The sequence below is a fragment of the Plasmodium vivax genome, chromosome 9 (assembly GCF_000002415.2).
Source record: "Plasmodium vivax chromosome 9, whole genome shotgun sequence".
NCBI lineage: Eukaryota > Apicomplexa > Aconoidasida > Haemosporida > Plasmodiidae > Plasmodium > Plasmodium vivax.
The window spans coordinates 878,617-901,018 of record NC_009914.1 but is presented as its reverse complement, the minus strand read 5'-3'; the positions used below and the strand labels follow the sequence as shown (position 1 = coordinate 901,018).

The 22,402-nt window shown below is 48.2% G+C and overlaps 5 protein-coding genes across 5 annotated transcripts, besides 10 other annotated features; 3 read left to right on the top strand and 2 right to left on the bottom strand.

Annotated features, from left to right (window-relative positions):
• Positions 1-536: 536 nt before the first annotated feature.
• Positions 537-556: a microsatellite.
• A 62-nt stretch (positions 557-618) lies between these two features.
• Positions 619-1,681, top strand: PVX_091850 (co-chaperone GrpE, putative; the record flags this gene model as incomplete). Its single annotated transcript, XM_001615312.1, has 2 exons — positions 619-1,508; positions 1,651-1,681. The coding sequence occupies 2 exons, from the start codon at positions 619-621 to the stop codon at positions 1,679-1,681; spliced, it is 921 nt and encodes a 306-aa protein (XP_001615362.1).
• An 824-nt stretch (positions 1,682-2,505) lies between these two features.
• Positions 2,506-2,570: a microsatellite.
• A 237-nt stretch (positions 2,571-2,807) lies between these two features.
• Positions 2,808-2,862: a microsatellite.
• Positions 2,863-4,982: 2,120 nt separating this feature from the next.
• Positions 4,983-5,019: a microsatellite.
• A 1,751-nt stretch (positions 5,020-6,770) lies between these two features.
• On the top strand, positions 6,771-8,192 carry PVX_091845 (ethanolamine kinase, putative; the record flags this gene model as incomplete). Its single annotated transcript, XM_001615311.1, has 1 exon — positions 6,771-8,192. The coding sequence occupies one exon, from the start codon at positions 6,771-6,773 to the stop codon at positions 8,190-8,192; it is 1,422 nt and encodes a 473-aa protein (XP_001615361.1).
• Positions 7,572-7,597: a microsatellite.
• Positions 8,193-8,535: 343 nt separating the features above from the next.
• Positions 8,536-8,575: a microsatellite.
• Positions 8,576-9,035: 460 nt separating this feature from the next.
• Positions 9,036-9,076: a microsatellite.
• A 927-nt stretch (positions 9,077-10,003) lies between these two features.
• On the bottom strand, positions 10,004-11,497 carry PVX_091840 (pyruvate dehydrogenase E1 component, alpha subunit, putative; the record flags this gene model as incomplete). The annotated part of the gene is made up of 1 exon (XM_001615310.1): positions 10,004-11,497. One exon carries the CDS (start codon positions 11,495-11,497, stop codon positions 10,004-10,006), a length of 1,494 nt encoding a protein of 497 aa, XP_001615360.1.
• Positions 10,078-10,103: a microsatellite.
• Positions 11,498-12,212: 715 nt separating the features above from the next.
• PVX_091835 (LSM domain containing protein) lies at positions 12,213-14,724 on the top strand (the record flags this gene model as incomplete). Its single annotated transcript, XM_001615309.1, has 7 exons — positions 12,213-12,253; positions 12,361-12,490; positions 12,724-12,783; positions 12,969-13,043; positions 13,242-13,353; positions 13,566-13,667; positions 13,805-14,724. The coding sequence occupies 7 exons, from the start codon at positions 12,213-12,215 to the stop codon at positions 14,053-14,055; spliced, it is 771 nt and encodes a 256-aa protein (XP_001615359.1). The 3' UTR covers positions 14,056-14,724.
• Positions 12,887-12,907: a microsatellite.
• A 1,528-nt stretch (positions 14,725-16,252) lies between the features above and the next one.
• Positions 16,253-18,326, bottom strand: PVX_091830 (hypothetical protein, conserved; the record flags this gene model as incomplete). Its single annotated transcript, XM_001615308.1, has 3 exons — positions 16,253-16,349; positions 16,484-16,578; positions 16,755-18,326. 3 exons carry the CDS (start codon positions 18,324-18,326, stop codon positions 16,253-16,255), a joined length of 1,764 nt encoding a protein of 587 aa, XP_001615358.1.
• Positions 17,236-17,284: a microsatellite.
• Positions 18,327-22,402: the final 4,076 nt, after the last annotated feature.

The following is a 22,402-nucleotide window of genomic DNA, read 5'->3' as shown; positions in this document are numbered from 1 at the left end:
GTGGAAGGCCTCATCGTGGGCATCCCTCCAAAGTAGTCGCAAAGCAGTTTTAAAGCACACCTTTTCACCGTCACCTCAAAAATAGGGGGCGCATCATTCGGGGTGAAGTTCCCCAGTTGTTATATTCCCCGTGAATACACAATTAAGCAGCGAGTGGTTTTCCCCTTTTTGTTTTTTTTTCCGTGCAGCGGCGTCAAAAAGGTGAAAAATGTTTTGCGCGAAAAAAAAATTGCAGTGCACTCGCCGTTTGTTTCCTACACTGTTTTTGCGCTGCTCGCCCGTTTGCCACTTCACCATTTGGCCATTTCACCATTTGGCAGCTACACCATTTGACCGCTTCCCCAACCCTGTCGCGCAATTGCGCAGCTCAGCGCTGTTGTACGTTATAGAACCTTTTGACAAATCGCCGCGAGGGAAAAAATCGCCTGACCTTTGAGAAAAAAAAAAAAAAAAAAAAAAAATAGCTAGCTCGTTCAGAATATTCTGCCATCCTGCTGCAATTAGCCACATTTTCGCCGCAATTCCCTGCAAATTTTATGAACAGTCAGAATTTTTTTTGCGAACGTTTTACGGAACAGTTTGCAGAACGCGTATCCTACCCGCTGATCATTCCCCAGTATGAAGTATGCACATTTTTTTTTGAGGCGGGGGGTAAGTTGCAGGTCCCCCCTGAATGCGTGCGGCGTGCAGAGGGCGGCATTTAGAAGGTACTACTTCGCCAGCGTATGCCCAAATGAGATATGCGGGAAGGTGGTGCAGGGGCGCCTTTTCAGCAGCAGGGCGGGCATGTCTGACGGTGGCGCCCGGAGGGGGGTGGAAGCGCAAAATGGAAGCAGCGGAATTGAGGAAAGTAGGAAGGATGGCGAAATGGGTGAAAATGGCGGAAAAGGCGGAAAAGGTGAAAAAGGCATGAAAGGCGAAAAGGGTGAAGACGGGCAACACGGCCAATTTGACCAGTTCGACCAGCAGGGCAAACACACGGAGGGCGCAGAACAGAAGAAAGAACAAATGAAGGAAACGAACTACGAAAAATTGAACAAGGCGGATTTAATTAACGAAATTAAGAAGACAAAGCGAGATATAGAAGAAAAAATGGTAGACAATAAAATATTAAAAGAAAAGTATCTGTCCGTATTGGCAGAAAATGAAAACTTAAGACACAGATATGTAAAGGAAATCGAAAACAGCAAGCTGTACTGCATCAGCAACTTTGCAAAGTCGCTCCTGGATGTTGCGGATAATTTGTCCCTAGCCATTAAAAACATCAACGAAGAATCGCTCAAGCAGAATGAAGAAATAAGCAACATATACAAAGGCATACAGATGACGGAGACTATCCTACATAACATTTTTAATAAATATGGGATAGATAAGTATGACCCGATTAATGAGAAATTCAACCCCCTCTTCCATGAGGCCCTCTTCGAAATTAATGATGACACCAAGGAGAAGGGGACTGTCGCGACCGTTGTGCAGCAGGGCTACAAGATAAAGGACCGCATCTTGAGGTATGCCACCTTCCCGTGGCGACCCTCGGGGACGTTTTACCAACCATGTTGAGGAGTCTACTCACCCGAGTCGCTGCCCTGCACACCTCCCTTTCGACGATTACCATTTTTACACCCATCCCCACTTCCCTTCTCTTTGCAGAGCTGCCAAGGTTGGAGTTGTTAAGAATTGAGCTGTTTAGAAGGTCTCTCCATGGGGGCTCTATCACCCCACTGCAGCGGTGTTCGGCACTCCTGATGTGCGCACCCCGCAGTTGAGACGGCGTGCCGTTCGAAGGGGTCCCTTACATGGATGGGGCAACCACTTTGGGAAGACTGTTCACCGAGGTCGTGGCGAGCGTAATGAAGTGACTTCCAAGACCAGCATATGAAGAAGATTTTTTTTTTTTTTTTTTCTCTCCATTTTTCTCTCCTTTTTTTTACGCAAGGGGTACAGTTAGCCCTTCCCTCCCCGCTCGATCGCACCAAACGTGTGCACCCTTTTTTGTTTGCATCAAAATATTTGCAAACACGCACATATGGGGAGCTCCCACCTGCGGGCGTACGCAAACGGAAAGGGCGGCACTTCAGCGCAAGAGCAAAGAGTTTGCATGTTTCACCTCCAAACGGAAGGGAGTTAAAAACGCGCAAGAATGTAATGCGCAACACAGCAAAGCGAAGCGAAGCAGCCAGCTGGGGTGAAATTCGAAGGCCGTGAATTCCTTCCCACTGGTGAAAGGTGACCAAGCTGGAAAGGGGGGAAAAAAAAAAAAAAAAAAGCGCTTAAAGGGGAGAAACGGCTATGTAACCGTTTTACAATGTTCCTTTCCCCTTTCTGTGCACCTGAAATTTTTTCCTCAAATAAACCCAAATGAACGCTTTTAAAAAAACCAAGGGGGAGAAAAAGGAGAAAAAAGGGGAACATCATGACGTATCGCAGCGTAGTAGCCGCCTTAACCTGTACGCCAGTTTGAGGCTCTTTTTAATTCTTCCCCCTTCACGAGCAAGTGTCATCTCCGTTTGCGCCCTTTTCTTAACTGACTAAACCTAACAAAGGGGGGTGAGAAGCAAAGGGGTGCGTCCTTATTCCTCGTGGTCGGTCCAATTTTTCCTTTTCATTTGAAAAAAAAAAAAATTGATTCATCTGCTTTTCCGCGTGAGAAGAGGGGAAAAAATAAAATAAAATAAAATAAAATAAAATAAAAAAAATAAGCCTATAAAGAAGCTTAAAAAGAAGCTTAAAAAAAAAAAAAGGAAACCTTACGACCCGCGGTGCATCTAATCTACCTCGTGCCTTTCCTTATGGATGCCCCCTCGTGCAAAAAGAATAACATGCACAAGCACGCGGCACGAAAGCGCATTCGCTCCTGCATGCATACCGAAATCCGCTTCTCTAACGCGGGCACGTCGGGATGGAAACGCGCCCTTTACCGTGGCAAAAGAGGAGCATTCAAATGTGTACAAAAAAGAGATGACCGGATGTGTTATATGCTTACGTACGCACATACCACACGAAGGCATTCGTTTCTCTCCCCCTAGATGCACTCCCCTCATCTGTAAATGGTATCCAAGGAGCGCCCAGGGCCAGCATCACCCATGTGTGCCCCCCGCCTGGAGGGTAAGGGCATCCCTCGGTACGTCCGACCAGCGGCACAGAATTTTAAGCAAGTCGCGCCTCGGATGGAAGCCTACGCTACGCCGTGCGTCGCCCCATGATATGTACCCGCAATTGGCATTTTTTTTTTTTGCAGAGTTCGAAGTTCGCCGCGTGGCAATTTCGGCAAACTTTCCGAGTGACGCTTCGCAAAAATTAAAAGCGCCGCGTTGCAAAATTAAATATGCCGCTTTGCAAAATTAAATATGCCGCTTTGCAAAATTAAATATGCCGCTTTGCAAAATTAAATATGCCGCTTTGCAAAATTAAATATGCCGCTTTGCAAAATTAAATATGCCGCTTCGCAAATGTTAAACGTGCCTCTTAACAAATTAAAAGCGCCTCTTAACAAATTAAATGTTCCTCTTAACAAATTAAATGTGCCTCTTGATAAATTAAATCCAATTTTGCGTTATTTCATTTAAACTATTTGCCTCCTCTGTGTTGAATCATTTTCCCCACTTTATTCATTCCCTTCGCAGTTCGAGTACGTGCTCCCGTTCAGTTGGAGTCCGTGCTGCGCCCTTTTGCTGTTTCGCAAATTTATTCGCCCCACTGGGCCGCCTCGCCTTTCGGCCGCCGCTGTACGCTGTACGTTGTACACTGTACGCTGTAACAGCAGCTTCCCCCTTTTGCCATAGCGAGATTGACTGCGTCGTACCCATAAGCGCATACCCCCCAATTCAGTTCTTTTGCTTCGCTTCCCCTCCCCACGTGAGAGAACTCAGCAGAAAGAAGCAAATTTAGCAAAGTTCACCAAAACGTAGCAACAGTAGTAACAGTAGTAACAATAGCAACAGTAGCAACGAATTTGAAACAAATAAAACACGACTGGTGGGTGGTACAGTTTTTTCTCCCCTTTTCCAGTTTTTTTTTATTCCCCAACATAAAAAAAAAAAAAAAAAAAAAAAAAAATACTTGCCCCCCCCAACACCCACAATATCGCAAAGCAGAAAGTGAAGAAAATAAGTTTTTTATTTTTTTTTTTTTGTTATTTTTTGCATCCCAGATCATTTGTTTATTTCTCCCCCCACACATTTACCTTCATTACACATCCCTATGTTCTGCGAATATCCGCACGTGCATATGAGGAGCATACACAAACGCATGTGTAACTGCGTATGTGTACGTATGCGCGCTGCGTGTATTAACTGCGTATGAGGAAAGAAAAAAAAAAAAAAAAAAAAAAAAAAAAACAGGAAGGACGGACGGAAAGAAAATTACGTGTAGGTATTGGAAGGAAAATTGTTGATTGATCTGTTAAGTGAACGTACTGACCTGGCCAGCGGCGAACGGGAAAACCGCCAACGAACAACGGGAAATCGCCAACGAACGAACGGGAAATCGCCAACGAACGAACGGGAAAGCGCCAACGAGCGAACGGGCAACCGCCAACGAACGAACGGAAAAACCGCCAACAAACGAACGAAACGACGTAACTCTGAAAATCGAAACGGCCATTCACTGCCAGTCTCCTCTGCCAATTCGCAGTTGGCAAGCGTCCGAGTTGTGCATGTGTCGATTACAAATTTGCGGAGTTCCCCTTTTAGAAGTTCCCCTTTGTTGAGTGTTCCCCCTTTGAGTTTTCCCCTTTTGAGTTCTCCACCCCCTCTGAGTTAGCAGCTCCCTGAGTTGCCCCTTTTCGAGTGGCCTCCTCGCAAACGGCTGACGCCAAGTTGGCGCTGCGTGCGTGCGTAAGTGTGTACGTGCGCACAGGAAGTTGCCTCAGTTAGCAGCTTACCAGTTAGCGGCTTACCAGTTAGCGGCTGCCATACCGCGCTGCCAACCCCGCTGCCAACCCCGCTGCGTACCCGTGTGCATCCAATTTCATGTGTGAATTTTTTTTCCGTCGTCGCCGTCGCCGTGACCAACTCAAAGGGAAAGCCCGTGACTGAGTTCCACCCAGGCCCGAACGAATGCTCATATGATGCCACGTGCGTACACCCCCTGCACGCGTGATTATTCATGTGCGGTGACGTACCTCTCTGCGTGAGCCAACAGCCATTAAGGCCCGCCGAGTAAATGCCACTGCCTACGGAAGGCGCTACAGGTGAATCCTTTCCGCCTCCATAAAAAAAAAAAAAAAAAAAGTCGCAACTGTGTATGCAACGGTATGCGGCACGTTTATGTAGGCTGATATGTACATGGCCGCCTCCCACTGATTTGTTTTTTCGTTTCATTTTGTTTTGTTCCTTTCGTTTGTTTTTTTTTTGTTTTTCGTTTTTGTGTTTAGTTTTTTACAACACTGCTTATTTGCTGTTCGTCAGTTTGTTCGTTAGTTGCCTATTTACTGCCTATTGCTGACCATTTGCTGCCTATTTACTGCCCATTTGCTGCTCATTTGCCTCTCATTCGCTGCTCATTCGCTGCTCATTCGCGGCTTCTTCACGTTTGTCCTCTTCACCTGCAGCGGCCGAATCGCTCGCGCGCCAGTGTACGTACGCAAATCGTCCCCCCCACGCGCGCTGTGCGAGAGCACACAGGCGTCTACGCAGGTGTGTAAGAGGAGTTACACGCGCACCTGCATACATACATACGCTCACATACATACATACACACACCTGCATACATGTGCATGCCGTGTGCCCCTACGTGGCGACAGTTCAGCGTGTTGTTTTTTTTTTAAACGAATAATATTCGTGCGTGTGCTAGTTGAAAGTTCAGGACCGCGCGGATTGCCAGCTGGGGATTCCACGTTGATCGCTTTCAGCTGCTCACATTTGAAGAAGCGTAGGACACCCCACACATACAGAGAAACATAACCCGTGTGAGTAGCAACGCTGTAGCTGTGCAGATTGTGCCAAACCGTTTTAGCGGCGTGTTGTGCTTCCCCTGTTAGCCTCTACCGCTCCTCCTTTGGAAAGATTCCCCAAAGGGGCTGCGATCTCCCCAACTGGAGCGGCGACATCTGCACAGCGGCGACGTGTAGAAGTTGACTGACGATTAATGCGCACTACATCGCTGTGCACCTCGCTTGCTTCGAGTTAAAAGCTTAGGTAAGGCAGCGGAGCTGCATCCGTCCAGGCGCACGTAAAAACGTATGGCAGAAATGGACGCCCCCAATGGAGACCGACTCAGCACATTAAACGAATATACTTTCCTTTTTTTCTTTGCAGTACCGATTTGGCAGGGAAGAGGAAGTGAAGAAGAAAAAAAAACAAGACGATCATCTCTCCGCTACTGAACCAAAGGGGGGAGGGGGCATGCGCATATTCCGTGTGCGTTTATTTAAACAGGAAGAGTAGAGGCCCCTTTTTACTGCCCATTTGACTGCCCATTTGAGGACTTAACATTTTTACACCCCATTTGTACAAAAGGAAAGAGCCCCTTCTGGCCCCCCCTCGTGAGGATCACTACTGGAAAATTTAATTCGCTTCTGTTCCGGTTTGGTCAGGAGGCCTTCCTATTTGCCATCGCAGGGGGGAGGCCGAATTGCCCCGCGTGGAGAGTCACCCGGTGAGAACCCCATCGTGATAGCTCCATCGTGATAGCCCCATTGTGATAGCTCCGTTGTGATAGCTCCATTGTGAGGGCCTTCTCGGATAGCTTCATCGTGATAGCCCCATCGTGGGATCCCCCTTCGCGAGGCAGAAGCAGGTGTAGACGCAACCCCCCCCCTGCGCTACCCCATGGAAGAGCAGAAGAAGAGGCGACTGGAGGAGGGCACCAGAGCGAACAGCGTGGCGGAGAGCTCCCCCCCCTTCCCCCTGAGGAGCAAAACGAGCGTAGGGTCAACCAACTCCCAAATCACGGAGACGAAGAATAAACAAGGGGTCTACCCAATAACGGAGAGTAACCTAAGAATTCTGGAAGGAGAAGACAGGAGCGAAAAGGCAAAGGAGCTTTTAAAAAAATATGTAAGCAACGTTTTTGAAAATGAAAAAACGTTATACATTTACTGCAAATATGTAATGCTGCACTACGGAAAGGATCTAGTAAATCCAAATGAGGTGGACTCTCTAGAATTCCAGATCATCAACGGAGGTATCACCAACATTTTAATAAAAGTGAAGGACATGTCGAAGCAAGCCAAGTACCTCATAAGACTTTATGGACCCAAAACGGACGAAATTATTAACAGGGAAAGAGAAAAAAAAATCTCCTGCATTTTATATAATAAAAATATAGCCAAAAAAATATACGTTTTTTTTACCAACGGGAGAATTGAGGAATTCATGGATGGCTATGCTCTTTCCAGGGAGGATATAAAAAACCCAAAGTTCCAGAAACTCATTGCCAAGAATCTGAAGCTCCTACATGATATCAAGTTGAATGAAAATTTGTATAAAGAGCTTCAAGTGACTCAGAAGGTTCCTGGGACCAGACCGTCCTTCCTGTGGAATACCATCTGGAAATACTTTCATCTGCTGAATGAAGAGCGGAAGAAGATCTGCTCCTTCGATGCAAAGGCGAACATTTTGAAGCTCATCGATTTTGACGTCCTGCGCGACAGCATTGTTGAGGTGGAGAGCCTCTGCAAGAGGGAGAACTCCCCCATTGTCCTGTGCCATTGCGATTTGCTCTCCTCCAACATTATTAACACCGTGGGGGGGGGAGAAGCAGGCGAATTAGGCGAAGCGGGAGAAACGGGCGAAGGGGGAGAAACAGGCGAAGGGGGAGAAACAGGCGAAGGGGGAGAAACAGGCGAAGGGGGCGAAGGGGACAGCATCTCCTTCATCGATTTCGAGTACTCCTGCCCCATGGAGCGCGCCTACGACATCGCCAACCACTTTAACGAGTACGCGGGATTCAACTGCGACTGGGACTTAACTCCCTCCAAGGAGGAGGAATATCATTTTATAATGCACTACCTGGGCACGGATGATGAGGAATTAATTAATCAGCTCATTCGGGAAATCCAACCCTTTTACATCTGCTCGCACATCAACTGGGGTCTCTGGTCCCTCCTGCAAGGCATGCACTCCTCCATTGATTTTGACTTCATAAACTACGGCATGACTCGCCTCACTGCGTCCTGCCTGCCCATCTTCAGGTCCAAGGTGTCCGGGGGGCGCAGCGAGGCGGCGTCGCCGCGCTGTCTCGACGATTAGCTGTTTAGAGGCAAAGCGCAACGGAGCAACGAAGCAACCTGGCTGAGACGTCTAAGACGCCGCGAAGCTGGCGCGCCCAACGTGACCGCAATTACCGCTAAGAGAGTTACCAAATGAGATGCGAGTGAGCTCAAGAGTGGAAGCCGCGTAGCAAATTCACCCGTTTGTGCAGAAGTCCAGTCCGGAGGATGGCCCGTTTATGGAGACTCTGTTTTAGGGGGCCCTTCCATCAAGCCGCACGTTTAGAGCCTGCATTTATGGAGTCCTATTCTTGAGACCCCCTTTCTCATTCGTTTTTCCAGGGGGGAAAACCCCATAGTTATTTTTCCACGCAAGAGAGAGGAGGAGGAGGAGGAGGAGGAGGAGGAGGAGGAGGAGGAGGAGGAGGAGAAAGGCACACCCGTACGAGAGATTCCCCTTCTTTGTGGTTCCCATTTTTTGCTTCCCATTTTTTGGTTCCCTTTTTTGTTTGGATAAGCATAGCAATGTAGAATTCGGTGCGAACCGCCAAATGTGCTGAGGAGACAGGTAGTATCTACAGAGAGACGAGATGCATTGTGGTCATATAGAATGAGGTGATTAATTTTCCCCCACGGATCGGCACTAATGGATGCGAATTGATGGGGAGGGAGTAGCAGTGGGTTCTGAATCCTTTTTGCTCTCTCCCCTCGCCGATGGACTTTTCCAGTCAGCCATTTTTTGTGCCTCTTCATTTTTGCACAGTCTATTTGATGGCAGTGTTGCGTGCCGCCCCGTTGCCCCTATCGATAAGCGGTGTGTGAGGATGCACATTTATTTGCCCCTTGGTGATGGCTCTGCGTCATCCCGCGTCTTGCCGCTTCGCCGCTTCATCGCCTCACCGCTTCTCCACCGCGTCCCCACCGCTACGCTTGGCTTCTTCTTTCCCTTCATTTGGCCCTAATTCCAATTCACTCAAACTCTATTTATTCATTCAAGAGAAGCAGCGCCAGCATAAGAGTTGATGCTTTTAATTTTTTCCCTTTTCCATTTGAACGGTCTGCCTTTTAATTAGATCTGCTTCTTTCCTCCCCGTGATGGGGTGATGGCGATTGTGAAGGGGGAGTTTGCAGCTGGAGGGAAACGAATTGCCGGCTGATTCGTGGCCGTGGTTTCCCATGTTTGTCATTCGGTTGTGCGCACAGCAGATGTTGTGGGATATACACCATTGTGGGTACGTGGCGGTTCTCCCCGTCTGTACACACCTTGGAGGGCCACTCCGAAAGGGGCACCAAGGCGGGTCCTCCATGGCACTCAATTGAGGTCCACCTCCTCATGGCAACCGCATGGGGAAGAAAACCCGCCACGGGGGTGCTCGACGTGGTTACTCTACACACTTCTTCCACGTGCGCATTGTTTGATTTATTCAAAGTTGAGTTTCTGGCCAGCCAATTGGTAGGTGTCTCCTACGCGCAGCGACTGTCCAGGGGAACCTTCCCATGTAGCACAGGAAGGAACGAAAAAAAAGAGAGAAAAAAAAAAGAAAGAAAAGAAAGAAAAAAAATGTAATGAAAAGAAAACGTTCGAGTGACATAATTAACCGCGTCATCTACCATAACGTGGTGTCATCAGGGTGGGGTGCGCATGGAAGGAATGAACAACCCCCTGGGGGGAGGGGCCAACTCCCTCTTGTGGGGCGTCACTTGTGTGGGGGCCACTCCTTCTGGGAGAACACGTACTGGGGGTGCAGACGGGTTGGAAATTATTCCACGCGGGAACGTCTGCACAGAGGTATACACCGCTGTGCGCCGCTACACCACCGCTATGCACCGCCACACCGCCGCTATGCGCCGCTAATCGATGAGCAGGGGGAGGTCCCTGCTTGCGAAGTGCTCGGAGGGGTCCGGCTTCCTGTTGTGCAGCTTCCTGTCCGCCTCCCGCCGAAGAGCCTCGTAATACTCCCCCAGCTCGGAGTCACTCAGGGGGTCATACGTGGCATACTGGTGGTAATCCGCCTGGAAGGGGGCCCCCTCCGAGGGAGCGAAGATGTTATCCCTCAACAGTTGGCAGATGTTAACATCTTGGCTCTTCTTCATATTTTGGTCAGCGTCCATTTCAGCTTCCAGCAGAATCTGTTTCGTTTTTTTTTTGACTTGTTCAAAGAAGGACTCATCAACGATATTTTTTTTTTTCATGTAGCTAGCCAAATGTACAATTGGATCTCTTTTTTTCCAAGACGCTTTTTCTTCGTGTATTCTAAGTTCATCTGGGTCTGCAAGGGAGTGTCCCTTCGCTCGGTAGGTGATTGCTTCGATGAGTACCGGTCCACACTCTCTCCTTCTCATTTGATTTATTTTTTTCTTTGCCAGTTTGTAAATCGAGATGGCATCGTTTCCGTCCACTTTATAAGTCTCTATGTTGAAGGCCTTTCCCTTAGAGTAGTTGTTTTGGAGGTCATCGGTGGAGCTCCTTGAGCCCTCCATCCCGATCGCCCAGTTATTGTTTTCTATCACGAACAAGATTGGCAGGTTGTACGTGGCCGCCAGGTTCAGGGACTCGAAGAACTGCCCGATGTTGGCCGTCCCGTCTCCCAGGAAGCACGCCACCACGTCGGCGTCTTCAAGCGGGGGGGCGGCTCCACTCGGTGAGGAGGTCCCACCTAGGGCTTCCGTCCCACTTAGTGCTTCCGCCCCGCTTCGGACTTCCGCCCCCCCCTGGGGGAACTCCCGCTTGTACAAAATGCTGTAGGCCAACCCAACTGCGATGGGGATCTGCTCGCCGATGAAGCCGAAGCCCCCAACGAAGTTTTCACTTTTGCTGTAAATGTGCATAGAGCCACCCTTCCCCCTATTGGTGCTTCCATAGTAGTTCCCATACAGCTCATTAAGGATCTTCCTCGGAGGAACATTTTTGCTAATGGCATGCACGTGGTCTCTATACGTGCTCGTTACAAAATCTGAGGGCCTCAAATTTTTAATAATCCCAGAGCTGATGGCTTCTTGCCCATTGTACAGATGCACGAACCCGTTTATCCTTTTACTGTAATATAGTTTTGCCACTAAATTTTCGAACATCCTCCCCAGATGCATATCTTCATACAGCATGGTCATTTCGTTTTTGCTGATTTGCACATCGGAGAGGTAATCCTCCAGCTGGTTGTCTGGCAGGTAAATGTTGTAGTTGGTTTGGCTGGCCGACATGGGGGGGCGTTCCTTAGCCCCTTCAGCGTCTGCACCGTTTTGTTCTCTACGGTTGGGTTCTGCCATAGGGGCTCTTTCATCTAGTTGAAAAATCTTTACCATTGGGTCGTCTAACCTTTTGGACCCCACGACATGGGTCTTCACCATCCGGGGGCGCGCCTCACCCGTTTGCACGTCGCTTTGTTTTGCCACATTTTTGTTCTCTCCGATGGCCACCCTCCAATCGCCTGCACCCCCTTTTGCGGACGCGTAATTCAGAAACAGGGCGTTGGGCTTCCTCTGCATGTGCACCGCTCGGCTGCGCCCCCCCCTCAGGATGAGTGCCAGGAGAAAGAGGCATACTTCGCCCTTCATCGTGCCGCGGTTGCCCTGGCTACGTTGCTTCTTACTGCTGATTGCCTGGCCCGCTTCGCCCCTCCGTCGATAAGTCGCAACGTTGTCGCAATGTTGTCAGTACGTCGTCGCTGCGTCGTCACCACGTCGTCACCACGTCGTCACCACGTCGTCACCACGTCACCGCTTTGTCACCGCGCTGCCGCTTCCTCAATTGTGCCTCCTCGCCTGAACAGGAAACGCCGCAAATGTGTAACCGCCGGGCGGATAAAAAAAAAAAGAAATCCAAATCACCACTCAGGTATTCCCTCCACGTAGCCGCAAATTTAATTGGTAGGACACTTCGCCGAACTTGCAACGGGCGGGGAAAAAAAGCAAAATGCGTGTAGAAGTTTTTTTCCAAGTTGTCACCTCTTCGCAAAGATCTGCCAACGTTGCCGAGGAATCTCCCCCTGACCGGCTTCCACATAGATAAAGCAACACAACTCAGGTGATCTACCTCTTTGCGGTGAAGAAAGGGAAAAAAAAAATGGCAAAGAAAAGAAAGGTGGCACTCACCCAGGGGGACCTGTGCAATGTGCGCTTGGGCTGCTCTGCCTTTTTGTTGCGCCACCTTGACATTTCACTGCATGCGGTTGCCGTGCCTTTTCCGTTTTTTTTTTTTTTTCCCATTGCAGAGATTGCAGGGTGAACCGTTACTGCACTGTTAAAGGGGAAAAAAAAAAAAAGGGAATACTTTTATTTTTTTTTTTTGCATACTTAACGAAAAGAAAAAATAAAATAAAGTTACTCATACGAACTAAGCAAGTCAATGCTGTTTTCTGGGGATTGCCCTTCACTTTCCCTTTTTATTATTTTATTTTGTTCCCCTTTGCGCCATTTTAAAGTAATTCTTTTTCGCGCATGCAGGAGGGGCTATTCAGCTGGAAGTATTTTTTTTTTTTTTTCATTTTCGCTACATTCTCTTCGATAACGCTTCTTCTCCCCTACAGAGAGGTGCCTCTTGGAAGGGACCTGTTTCAGCTTAATTCGCTTCACAGGGGGAGAGCGGCGTGGTGACTGGCCAGGTGAAGCTCCAAGGGGGGAACACCGACCAGGAGGTAGTTCATTTCAAGGGTGTAGCTCCCAGCCAGGACGCGACGTATTGCGAGGAAGCGACTTATTGCCGGGACGCGACTCATTGCCCGCTCGCAACAGCACACGCCCACTTTACGCATGCGCTTCGTCCGTTGAGAGTGCCCGGCACCACCGCTGCCTCCCTGGAAAGGCGAGTCACCTTGCACAGTTGACGAATCAGTTTTGCGAAGAGGAGAGGCTGCCGGTAACCAGAGCTGAGGAGGACACGCTAATCTGTGCGCCGGTAAGGAGCGGAGCGAGGAGGCAGTAGCTGGGGGGTGATGCAGACGTGGGTAGCTGTCAGAGTAGTTGCCAACGTGGGGTGCACCAACACAGGGTGCACACTAGCTTACCTCTGTAAATGAGCGCCCACGTCGGTGCACCCCGCTGCGGCCCCTCCCGAGCGCAGCCAGACAACTTCTACCCCGCGCCCCCTTCGCAGACGGCGCGAGGCCCAATGGAACAGCCGTCCATGCCGCTGTGGCTCAGCACGTTCGAGGAGGACATCGACACCTACATCTTCATTTCCTCGAGGGATAACAAGCTTTACCTAGGTGAGCCCCGCGAGGATGGCCCCTGTGCCCAGTTGTTCTTCGCACCGGTGTGGTGCACCAGTCTACATATTAGCTCACCAACTCGGTGCATCAGTCTACATATTAGCTCACCAACTCGGTGCATTAGTGTACGTAATAGCGCACCAACTCGGTGCATCGGTCCACGTATTATCCCACCGACGCTTCTTCATTGCCGCTCCCCCCCTCGAAAGGAATACTAAGGACGTACGATCAACATGGAAACATATTTCTAACGCACTGCGTTGAGAAAATAATAGTCCCCGATCGGAACTGTTTTTCGGATGTCTACGTTGGTAATGGGGAGCGCTTATCCGTTTGGCGTTGCATTTGGATGGCGCCATGTGGGTGAAGTAGTCCCCGCGAAGTAGTCGCCATCCTTTTCACATGTTGTTCTCACCTTGCGCTCTACTTTAACCGCCCCCCCCCCCAGGAAACCTCATCATCAGGGGAGACAACATCGCCTACTTCGGCTCCGTGGACGAAGACAAATACGCGAAGATGTTCGATTACTCGCAGCCAAATAAGGGGGGAACCGAAGCGGAGGCAACCCCAGAAGGAGACTTGCCAAGGAGCCAAGGGCCCCTGCCCCCCGAAAATGTCGTTCTACAGTACAAGCCAATAAATCAAATTTTGGGTTACCTGCCAGATAACAACCACGACTTTGCCGTTTTTGAGAATTGAGAGTGCCATCTGGAAGGTGAAAGCTAAAATGGAAGATGGGCGATCGGGTGGGGGAAACACTCACATTGGCATGCGCCGAAAAGAGGAGAGTACCCCCCCTTTTGTGCCATCAAATTAGGATTGTGTAACCCCACCCCAAAAGCTAGGATCACATCTGTTAGTTGACCCATTTTACCCGCACTGTGTAGGTGACTACCATGTGCACATTTGCGTGGGGGAAAACGGCCAAGTTCCGCCAGCATTTGACCCCATTCGTGAGTTTCCCTTTAAAGCGCGGCAGGACGCACAGGCGAGCGGCCGCATTTTAGTACCCTCTATTTGGTGGCTTTCCTGTGTTGGCCCTCTTCTCTTCCGTTTGGGAGTTGCCCCAGTTGGGGAGTCATCTTAGGAAGTCATTTTGGGTTTCCCCTCCTTGCGCTGCCCCCCTTTTTTATTTTTTTACGTCCGCTTATCCTTCCCGCTGCCGCGTCTTCCCCTTTTTTTTGTGTCTCCTTCTTCGCTTCATACAGCAGCTGTCCTATTTTCTTATGTGCTGTCTGTCTGTTTTTTTCTTTTCTTTTCTATTCTGTTCTGCTTTACCCTTCCACCCCTCTCTTCACCTGCCTAACTTTTTGCGCCACCCAACTTAGACATTTGGCGAATTACGGATAAGTAATTTTTTCCCTCTTCACCATTGGGTTGTTGGTTATGATGCGGCCCTTTTTTTTTTTTTTTTTGTCCCCCCCTCGTTTTCAACCAAAGGTGTATTCGTTCCTCCGGAGTGGAGACTTAAAGGTGGGCACACAGTCCGTTCCAACAAATGCGACGGTTGAGAGGAGTGAAAAAATCTTCCTTTGTAGATTCTCCACTTGGTAACGAAGCAGATCGGGAAGGACGTCCACCGGGGGGGGGGAAGCCACTCTAAGGTGCGTCATAAAGGGGGTATGTTCGCGGTCCGTTTACCTACCCTCGCAATAACAACGGGAAGGAAAAAAAAAAAAAAAAACACACCATGGTGGCTATGCAGAGCATCTAAGTCAATTTCGGTTAGACCGAGACTAAATTAGACGAAGTTATTTTCGATAATTGGTAACTCTTGTTTGGGTCATGCAGGGGGGGAAAATAGGAAAATTGAAAAAATTGAAAAATGAGAAAAATTGAGAAAATGAAAAAATTGAGAAAGTGAGAATATTGAGAAAATGAGAATATTGAGAAAGTGAGAATATTGAAAAACCGCGTCACTGCTTTTCACATGGGCACGAATAAACCTCCAAGGGGATTCACATACTCGCCGTGCGCTCATGCACAGGAAGCCCCTCTTCTCCCCCCCCGTTTTTTTCTCCCTTCCCCTTGGCTGAGCACTTTGTAGAGGAGACAGACAGCAGTGGGGGAGGGGCAGCTGCATTTAGGAGGCGTAGGGGGAAGGTGCGCGCCTGTGTACGCGCACACGTAGGCATACAAGCGTACGCACAGACAGGCAGACACATTCGAGGAGAACTTAAAAATCAGGGGGGCATTAAAACAATTGGCAGCGAAATTGCCCAACGAGGCCAAGGGGGAAAAAAAAGCAGGGGCAAAAGAAATGGCAAAAGGAGTGGCAAAAGGAGTGGCAAAAGGAGTAGCAAAAGGAGTAGCAAAAGGAGTAGCAAAAAAGCAGGGGCAAAGGTAGGGCCAAAAAACTGCAGCGATGACGTAAACACAGAAAAAGCTGGCTGACACAAATTTGCGAAGCGCTCAAAAGGTTGGCTGCAGGAATTTCAAAAAAAAAAAAAAACAACAGCGTTAGCAATGTTTGCAACAACTGCAAGCAGGAGCAACTGCAACAGCAAGCAGTGGCAGCTGCACGAGGTGGCGGGCCGCGCACCAGACGGACGCGACCCACAGAGAAACGAAACGCATAAAGTGAATGCTTCAAACTTCAGCCGTTCTTGCGTTCACCCGAACGAGTGATGCGCGCTGAAATGTACGCTGAATGGGGTACAAAAAAAAAGGGAAAAAAAAGGGAAAAAAAAGGGGAAAAAATTGGGGGAGAGGGGGCGCTCTGACAGGAGGCCATGGGTCAGGGACGTAACACTAATTCGAAGGGGATGCTGGCAAATATGTTTAGATCTGTGGAAACAAATGTCGCGCTACGGTACAGTGGCATACACCCGCTGCACACCCGCCGCAAATCCCGCCGCAAATCCAGCTGTGTGGGGAAAAAAAAAAATTAAAGCTGCTAGTAGGAGTCCTTCGAAGAATCGCTCTCTGATTCGGACACGTCGCTTCGCTTGCTTTTCAACTCCAACTGGACTTTGCACCAGTTGTACATTTCTCTGCGGAGGAGGGGGGGAGAAGGGGAGATGGCGAATGTGGGCAAAATAATACCGCGGGGGGAGGCAAACAAATGGGCGGGAAAGGGCACCCCCTCATGTGGGGATCCCCCTCTCTGCGCCTGGCGGCGCCGTACCTGAATACGTCCGCCTTGGTGAGCTTGTCGTCCAGCTCGATCTCGCCGCCCTCGAGGGTTTTCCACACGGCTTTGTTTTTGAACTTCCGGAACAGCTGCGGGGGGGAAAATGCGAAACGGGAGGTTATAATGCGAAGTGATGAATGGAAATCCCCGCTTAGGAACCCATGTTTAGGATGCCCTTCTAATCGGCACTTCTTATGACGCGCCGCTTACAGCGCCGCTCACCACGCCGCTTACAGCGCCGCTCACCACGCCGCTTGCAACTCACCTCGAAGTGTATGTCCTGGTGCAGCTTTCCCAGGAGCAGCTGGAAGGCCAGCTTCTCCTCCTCGTTGATGGACTGCTCAATGGTGTCCTCGCCAGGGGGGGGGAGGTGGAGGGCCTTCTCCTTCTCGCCGTCGTCCTTCTCAACCTGCTCCTGCAACGGGCCCTGCGCACCCTGGGTGTAGGAGCTCTTCTTTTTCTCCTTCCTCTGCTGAAGCTCCGAAATGCAGGCATTAATTTGAGTGGACAGCTCATGCAGCTTCATCCAAATGAAACTAGAAGGCTTAGAAAGGAATAGCAAATTGTTCACGTACAGGTAGATGTCATTGTAAATCAAAAAGACATTCTCATATCTCCCATTCTGTAACTTATCTAGGATACACTGGAAATAAAAACAATTACTCTCTTCAATTTTGTTACTTAAATTTTTAAAATTATTTTCTATATTTATTATTTGCTCATAAAAGGATTTCTTTAGGTTCGTCAGGACTTCTTCACATAGCTGTATCCTTTCTTCATCATCCACTCCGCTTCTCAATTCTTTTTCTACCTCATTATTTGTTTTGTTTCCCTTTTCGCTGGCCGAGTCCAGGTGAGTGTAACCTTCTTTCGGTCTCCCTTGTGTCCCTCCTACTCCTCCTCCTGGGGGAAATTCGTCACCTTTGGAGAGTTCGCTTCTGTCGCAGTGTATTCCTACCCCTCCATCTGCTCGTGTTAGTGACTTCCCTTCCTCTTGGCTGCCATCCTCTGCATGGTAGAGACACCCTCCATTTGGATCTTCACTGTTGTCCAAATAGCTCAGGTTCCCCTGTCTCCTCTCGTGGCTTCCTTCCCTTTTGAGACTCGAGCTAAGTCCTTCACCCTTCCACCTCTTAGCCTCCAGAAGAAGTTCATCCAGCCTTAGCAACTCTCTCTTCTTTTTCTTCTTCGGGTCATCGATGAGGGAGAATCTGAATCCACTGCCTGAAAGGAGGTACGTTATCACCGCAAACTCCTTCTCACTTAGGTAGATTTCTCCCCTGCTTACTTTTACCTCGCCTTTTCTCTTATTAAACGCTGCTATGGTGGTTATGGCTAGCTCCAACTCCCCGCTCTGTGGCACGGTGTCCATCGCCTCTGTCTGGAACTCGCTGCTCGCGCCTTTGGATAGCAGCCCCAGTTCACTGCCGCTGTGCGCGCTGCCGTTCGCGTTGCCATCTGCATTTCCATCCGCGTTGCCATCCGCGTTGCCATCCGCGTTTCCCTCCTCACAAGCGGCACTGTTAAAATTTCCTATCTTACTCAAACACTTTGCAAAAAAGGAAGACGATTTCACCGCGCCCTCGTTGCGCTCGCTTTGGCCATCCGTGCTCACGTGCCCGGAATGGGCTACCTCCCTCGAGTCGGCGGAACAGGCAGAGTTCACCCCGTCCGCCGCGCGCATCTCGTCTGCAGAGTCCACCGAGTCGTCCACAGCACCTCCAACGTGCTGGCTTCCCTTCGTCTTGCCGCTCCCATCTGGGCCTGTTTCTCCTACGGCCTGCAGGCCATTGTCATGATCGCTACTCCGGAGTTCACTATCATTTTTCTCATTCATCTTTTCATTATATTAAAAAATGGCAAGCCTTATTTCTCTCTCTCTATCTACCTCTATCTCTCTCTCTCGTTGGTTTTCGTGCGGTGGTCTATCTGTGCAATTTTAGGAAGTTTTTGTACTTTGCCTGCTTACTTTAACCTGTCTCTACTCGTCCGCTTGAATGGCAGGGTGTGCTCTGTCAAGCGCGCATAGGGCCTCGCTGCTGTGCGCCCCTTCCTTCGCATGCGTTGTAAGCAGCTTGCGGGGTCCGCTTCTGTCCTTTGCTGAGGCTGCTCCTTTACTGGTTGCCTCTTCCCTTTCTTGCGATCCTTCTGAAATTCTCCTGAAAATGATTATTTACTCCCTGGCGTCGTCTTTTCCCTTGTGCTCATTCAGACGTGTGGCCAGTTTATCATTATCCTGCTCACTTCAAACTGCTGCGTCTCCCCCTTTTTTCGGGTTGCCCCGGTCCACTTCACAATTTCGGGACTATATATTATTTGATCACTTTTTTGGAAGTTGTGCAAACGAGGAATGCGTTGGGTGTGCATATTCTCCTACTGTCCGGGTGTATACGCACGTGCGCACGGGCAGGCGTGTGCCGCAGCAAATGCAGAAGCGGCAGCGCGGAAGCAGCACGCGCACGTAACTGCTCCGAAGCAGCTACACACATGTAACTACGCTCAAGTAACTACGCACATGTAACTACCACACAGCAGCTATACACCTGCGTGGCTACACACACCCGCTTACGCGCGATCCCCCCTGCTGCTACAGAAGTGCGAACAATTCTGGCGGACTGTGCAACTTCTCATGGCTTCGCAATTCTTCTCCTTCAATTTAATTGAACACACAACATATTTTTTAAAAAAACATACGCATGACAGGTAGCCAAAATTAAAAAAAAAAAAAAAATAAAAAAAAAAAATAGCTAGTTAGCTAGCCAATATCTAAATGAATTTTCTTGACAAAGGGAAAGATGAATGAAAAACGGTTGGGTACGATACTGGCGCAAACAAGGAGTTTTTCTTTTTTTGGAAGACACTCTCATTATTCGCCCCGGCCGTCCTTTTCATGTCAACTGCTCCGTTGGTCATCGAATTCGGCGCTCCAACATGCGACTACGCGAAGGCGATTACCAAATGGGTTGCTCTTCCGTCAAGCCGTGCATACGCGCGGGCGCACACATGTATATAGCAGCGTACATATTATATGCGTGCGCATACATACGAGTGTACTTTTGCAACCCTGCGAAGGAATGTTTCGCAAACTGGGCTGCACCGTATCCCCCTTAAAAAACGCACAATTTGGTTATCCCTTTGCAAACACAAAAAATATGTTCAGAATTAAAAATTATTTTCGCTAATTAGGTATATACATGTGACCTCCTACGCGCGCAGGTGGCTTTATACACACAGTGTGGATTCTTCAAAATGGGGGGAGGGCGCCTTTTAAAAGGGTCCTCTCAGCTGGAAGGGGGAGTTGCTACAGTGCGCGGTTCGTATTATGTGTATACGCTTCGCAAATTTTGCCGTTTCGCCCTTGGTCCGTTTTTTCCCCGTTTTTTTTGCTCCCCTGTTTGCTTCCCTTTTTTTGCACTCTTCAGTGTGCAGATTCACCTGGGTAACTACGCGCTTGGGCCACACCTGAAAAAAATTCGCACAGCAGGGTGCTGCACAACTGCGCGTTGCACAACTGAGCGCCGCACAACTGAGTGCTGCACTAAAACAACCTTTACTTCTCTGGTACGTGTTAAAAATTCACAAATTGGGGAGACGCCACCGCATGGCGACTTCTCTTCCGCTCTGCCAATTTGACGATTCGCGTCAAATTCACTTAATTTTAAAATGACAAACAGATTTAATCGTGCCTCTTGACGCGCTCATGTTCATCATAAATTAAAAAAAACAAAATAGGGGAAAAAAAGGGAAAAATGGGGGGCTACAAATGGTGGGCTACAAATGGTGGGCTACAAATGGTGGGCTACAAATGGTGGGCTACAAATGGTGGGCTACAAATGGTGGGCTACAAATGGTGGGCTACAAATGGTGGGCTACAAACGGCAGGCTACAAACGGTGGGGGGAAAAAAAAAATCGTATTCCTCTGCCAACCGCTAAACTGTACAACTGTGTATGTATGCATGTAACATCACACCGTTTTCGTGAAAAAAAAAATAATAACGATTAAAAGAAGGATTCAACTGGAATTGGCTAGCCACCCCCCTGCGCACAACCGTACAATCAAACAATTGTACACTTGTACAGATCACAACTGAGAAAAAATTGTGTATTTTTGCAAATTGTCAAGTGGGAAGATGTATGTTCTGGCTGGGGAAAAAAAAAAGGTATGCTCCTCATATGCATATGATGAGTAAACTGTGATGAATGAAAAATGCATATCTCTGTTTCTTAAAAATGAGTTACGTGAAATGGCACGAATGGAAGAATAAGATTAAATTTACATAAAAGGAAGTATTATTTCAAATGAAGGGAATTACTGGAATTGCTTTTATCCGCTCTGTAAAACAAAACACTGTTTGTATGCAAAGAATGAGTTGTGGCACCAATGCAAATCGATTTTCTTACAAATCTTTTACAATTCTTTTACAATTCTTTTACAATTCTTTTACAATTTTTTTTACAATTTTTTTACAATTTTTTTACAATTTTTTTTACAATTTTTTTTACAATTTTTTTTACAATTTTTTTTACAATTTTTTGACAATCTTTTGACAATCTTTTGACAATTTTTGTACAATTTTTTTTTTTTTTTTTTTTTTTTTTTTTTCACTTTTCAAGCGCATTATGTTCAGGCAGAAATCAATGCAGCTTTTACAATCCGTTACATGCAAAGGGGAAAAAAAAAAAAAAAAAAAAAAGTACCAAAGGGAAGGAAAAAAAACCCCCATGCTGGCTAAGCAAAACAGAACACGCTCAATCTTAAGCATACCTACCTATGTCGTAACTCAAATTGCTCACTTTTACGTGGACGCAAAGTTCCCTGGCAGCCACGTTCCCCCATATAATGATGGCAACAGTGATGATGGCGACATGATGCTACACGTAAGTGATTTTGTGTAGCTGGGCAAATGGCGAAAGCGCGTTTGCTTTATAAATGTACCATGAATATTCCTTCCCAGTTGGAGTGGAAAACGGCATTTTAAAAAAAAATTACTTTCCCTTCATTTGGCATACATGCATTTTCAAGTGATGAGGATGAGGTTGCTACTACTTTCGCGTAAAATTGGGTCACCAATTCGGTATGCTCTTGCTCATAAGTGATCGCTATGCCCACACGTGGAGGGGGTAGGGGGGCGTAACAACCCCCCCAAAAAAAAAAGAAAAAAAAAAAGGGTTATCCGTTTATATGCATATAAATGCCTTTGCCCAACCGAGTGAAAACATCCCGTGCTGTACGAAACCGCGGCTAAAGGGAAAATCGGTGGGGAGATGAAGAAGCTGTGTAACGCTTTCACCACAGGCGCACACACTTCATAACGTGGTGGGGTTTTTACCGCTCCTTAGTTAACCATCTGATTGCCCTACATTGTTACAGTTGTGTATGCGTACATAGGCATATACTGCGTATCTGTACGTACACATATTTGTGGGCATCCCCGTGTGCAACGCTTACGTATGCCAACAATCAGGTTGTTCCCTCAGCTCCGCTACGTTTGTGCGATGTTGAGGTGATCCAAACGTGAGAGAAATGCCTAAGTCACATTTCATTGTGGTTCCCAAAAAGGTGTAAAAAATACGTTCGCTATAGCGCGGCCTGCTCGCGTGATGAGGAAAATTCTGTACTTTCTTTAAATGGAAAAAAAAAAAAAAAAAAAAAAAATTGGACAGCGCTCCCCGCCCTGCAGTCAAATTAGCTCAATTCGGCGAGTCGCTCATCGCAAATGCGTTTTACTTTTCTACATTTGGGAGGCGGCCAGTTGGCTAGTTGACGAGTCGGCCAATTTCCCAAATGGGCGTTGCACACGCCGCCCAGACGCAGGGGACTAACCTTTGCACAGAATAGAAGTGCGAAAATGGGAGGTGAAAAATTTCGCAAAAAAAAAAAAAAAAAGGACATTGCCCGGGGGGGAGGAATT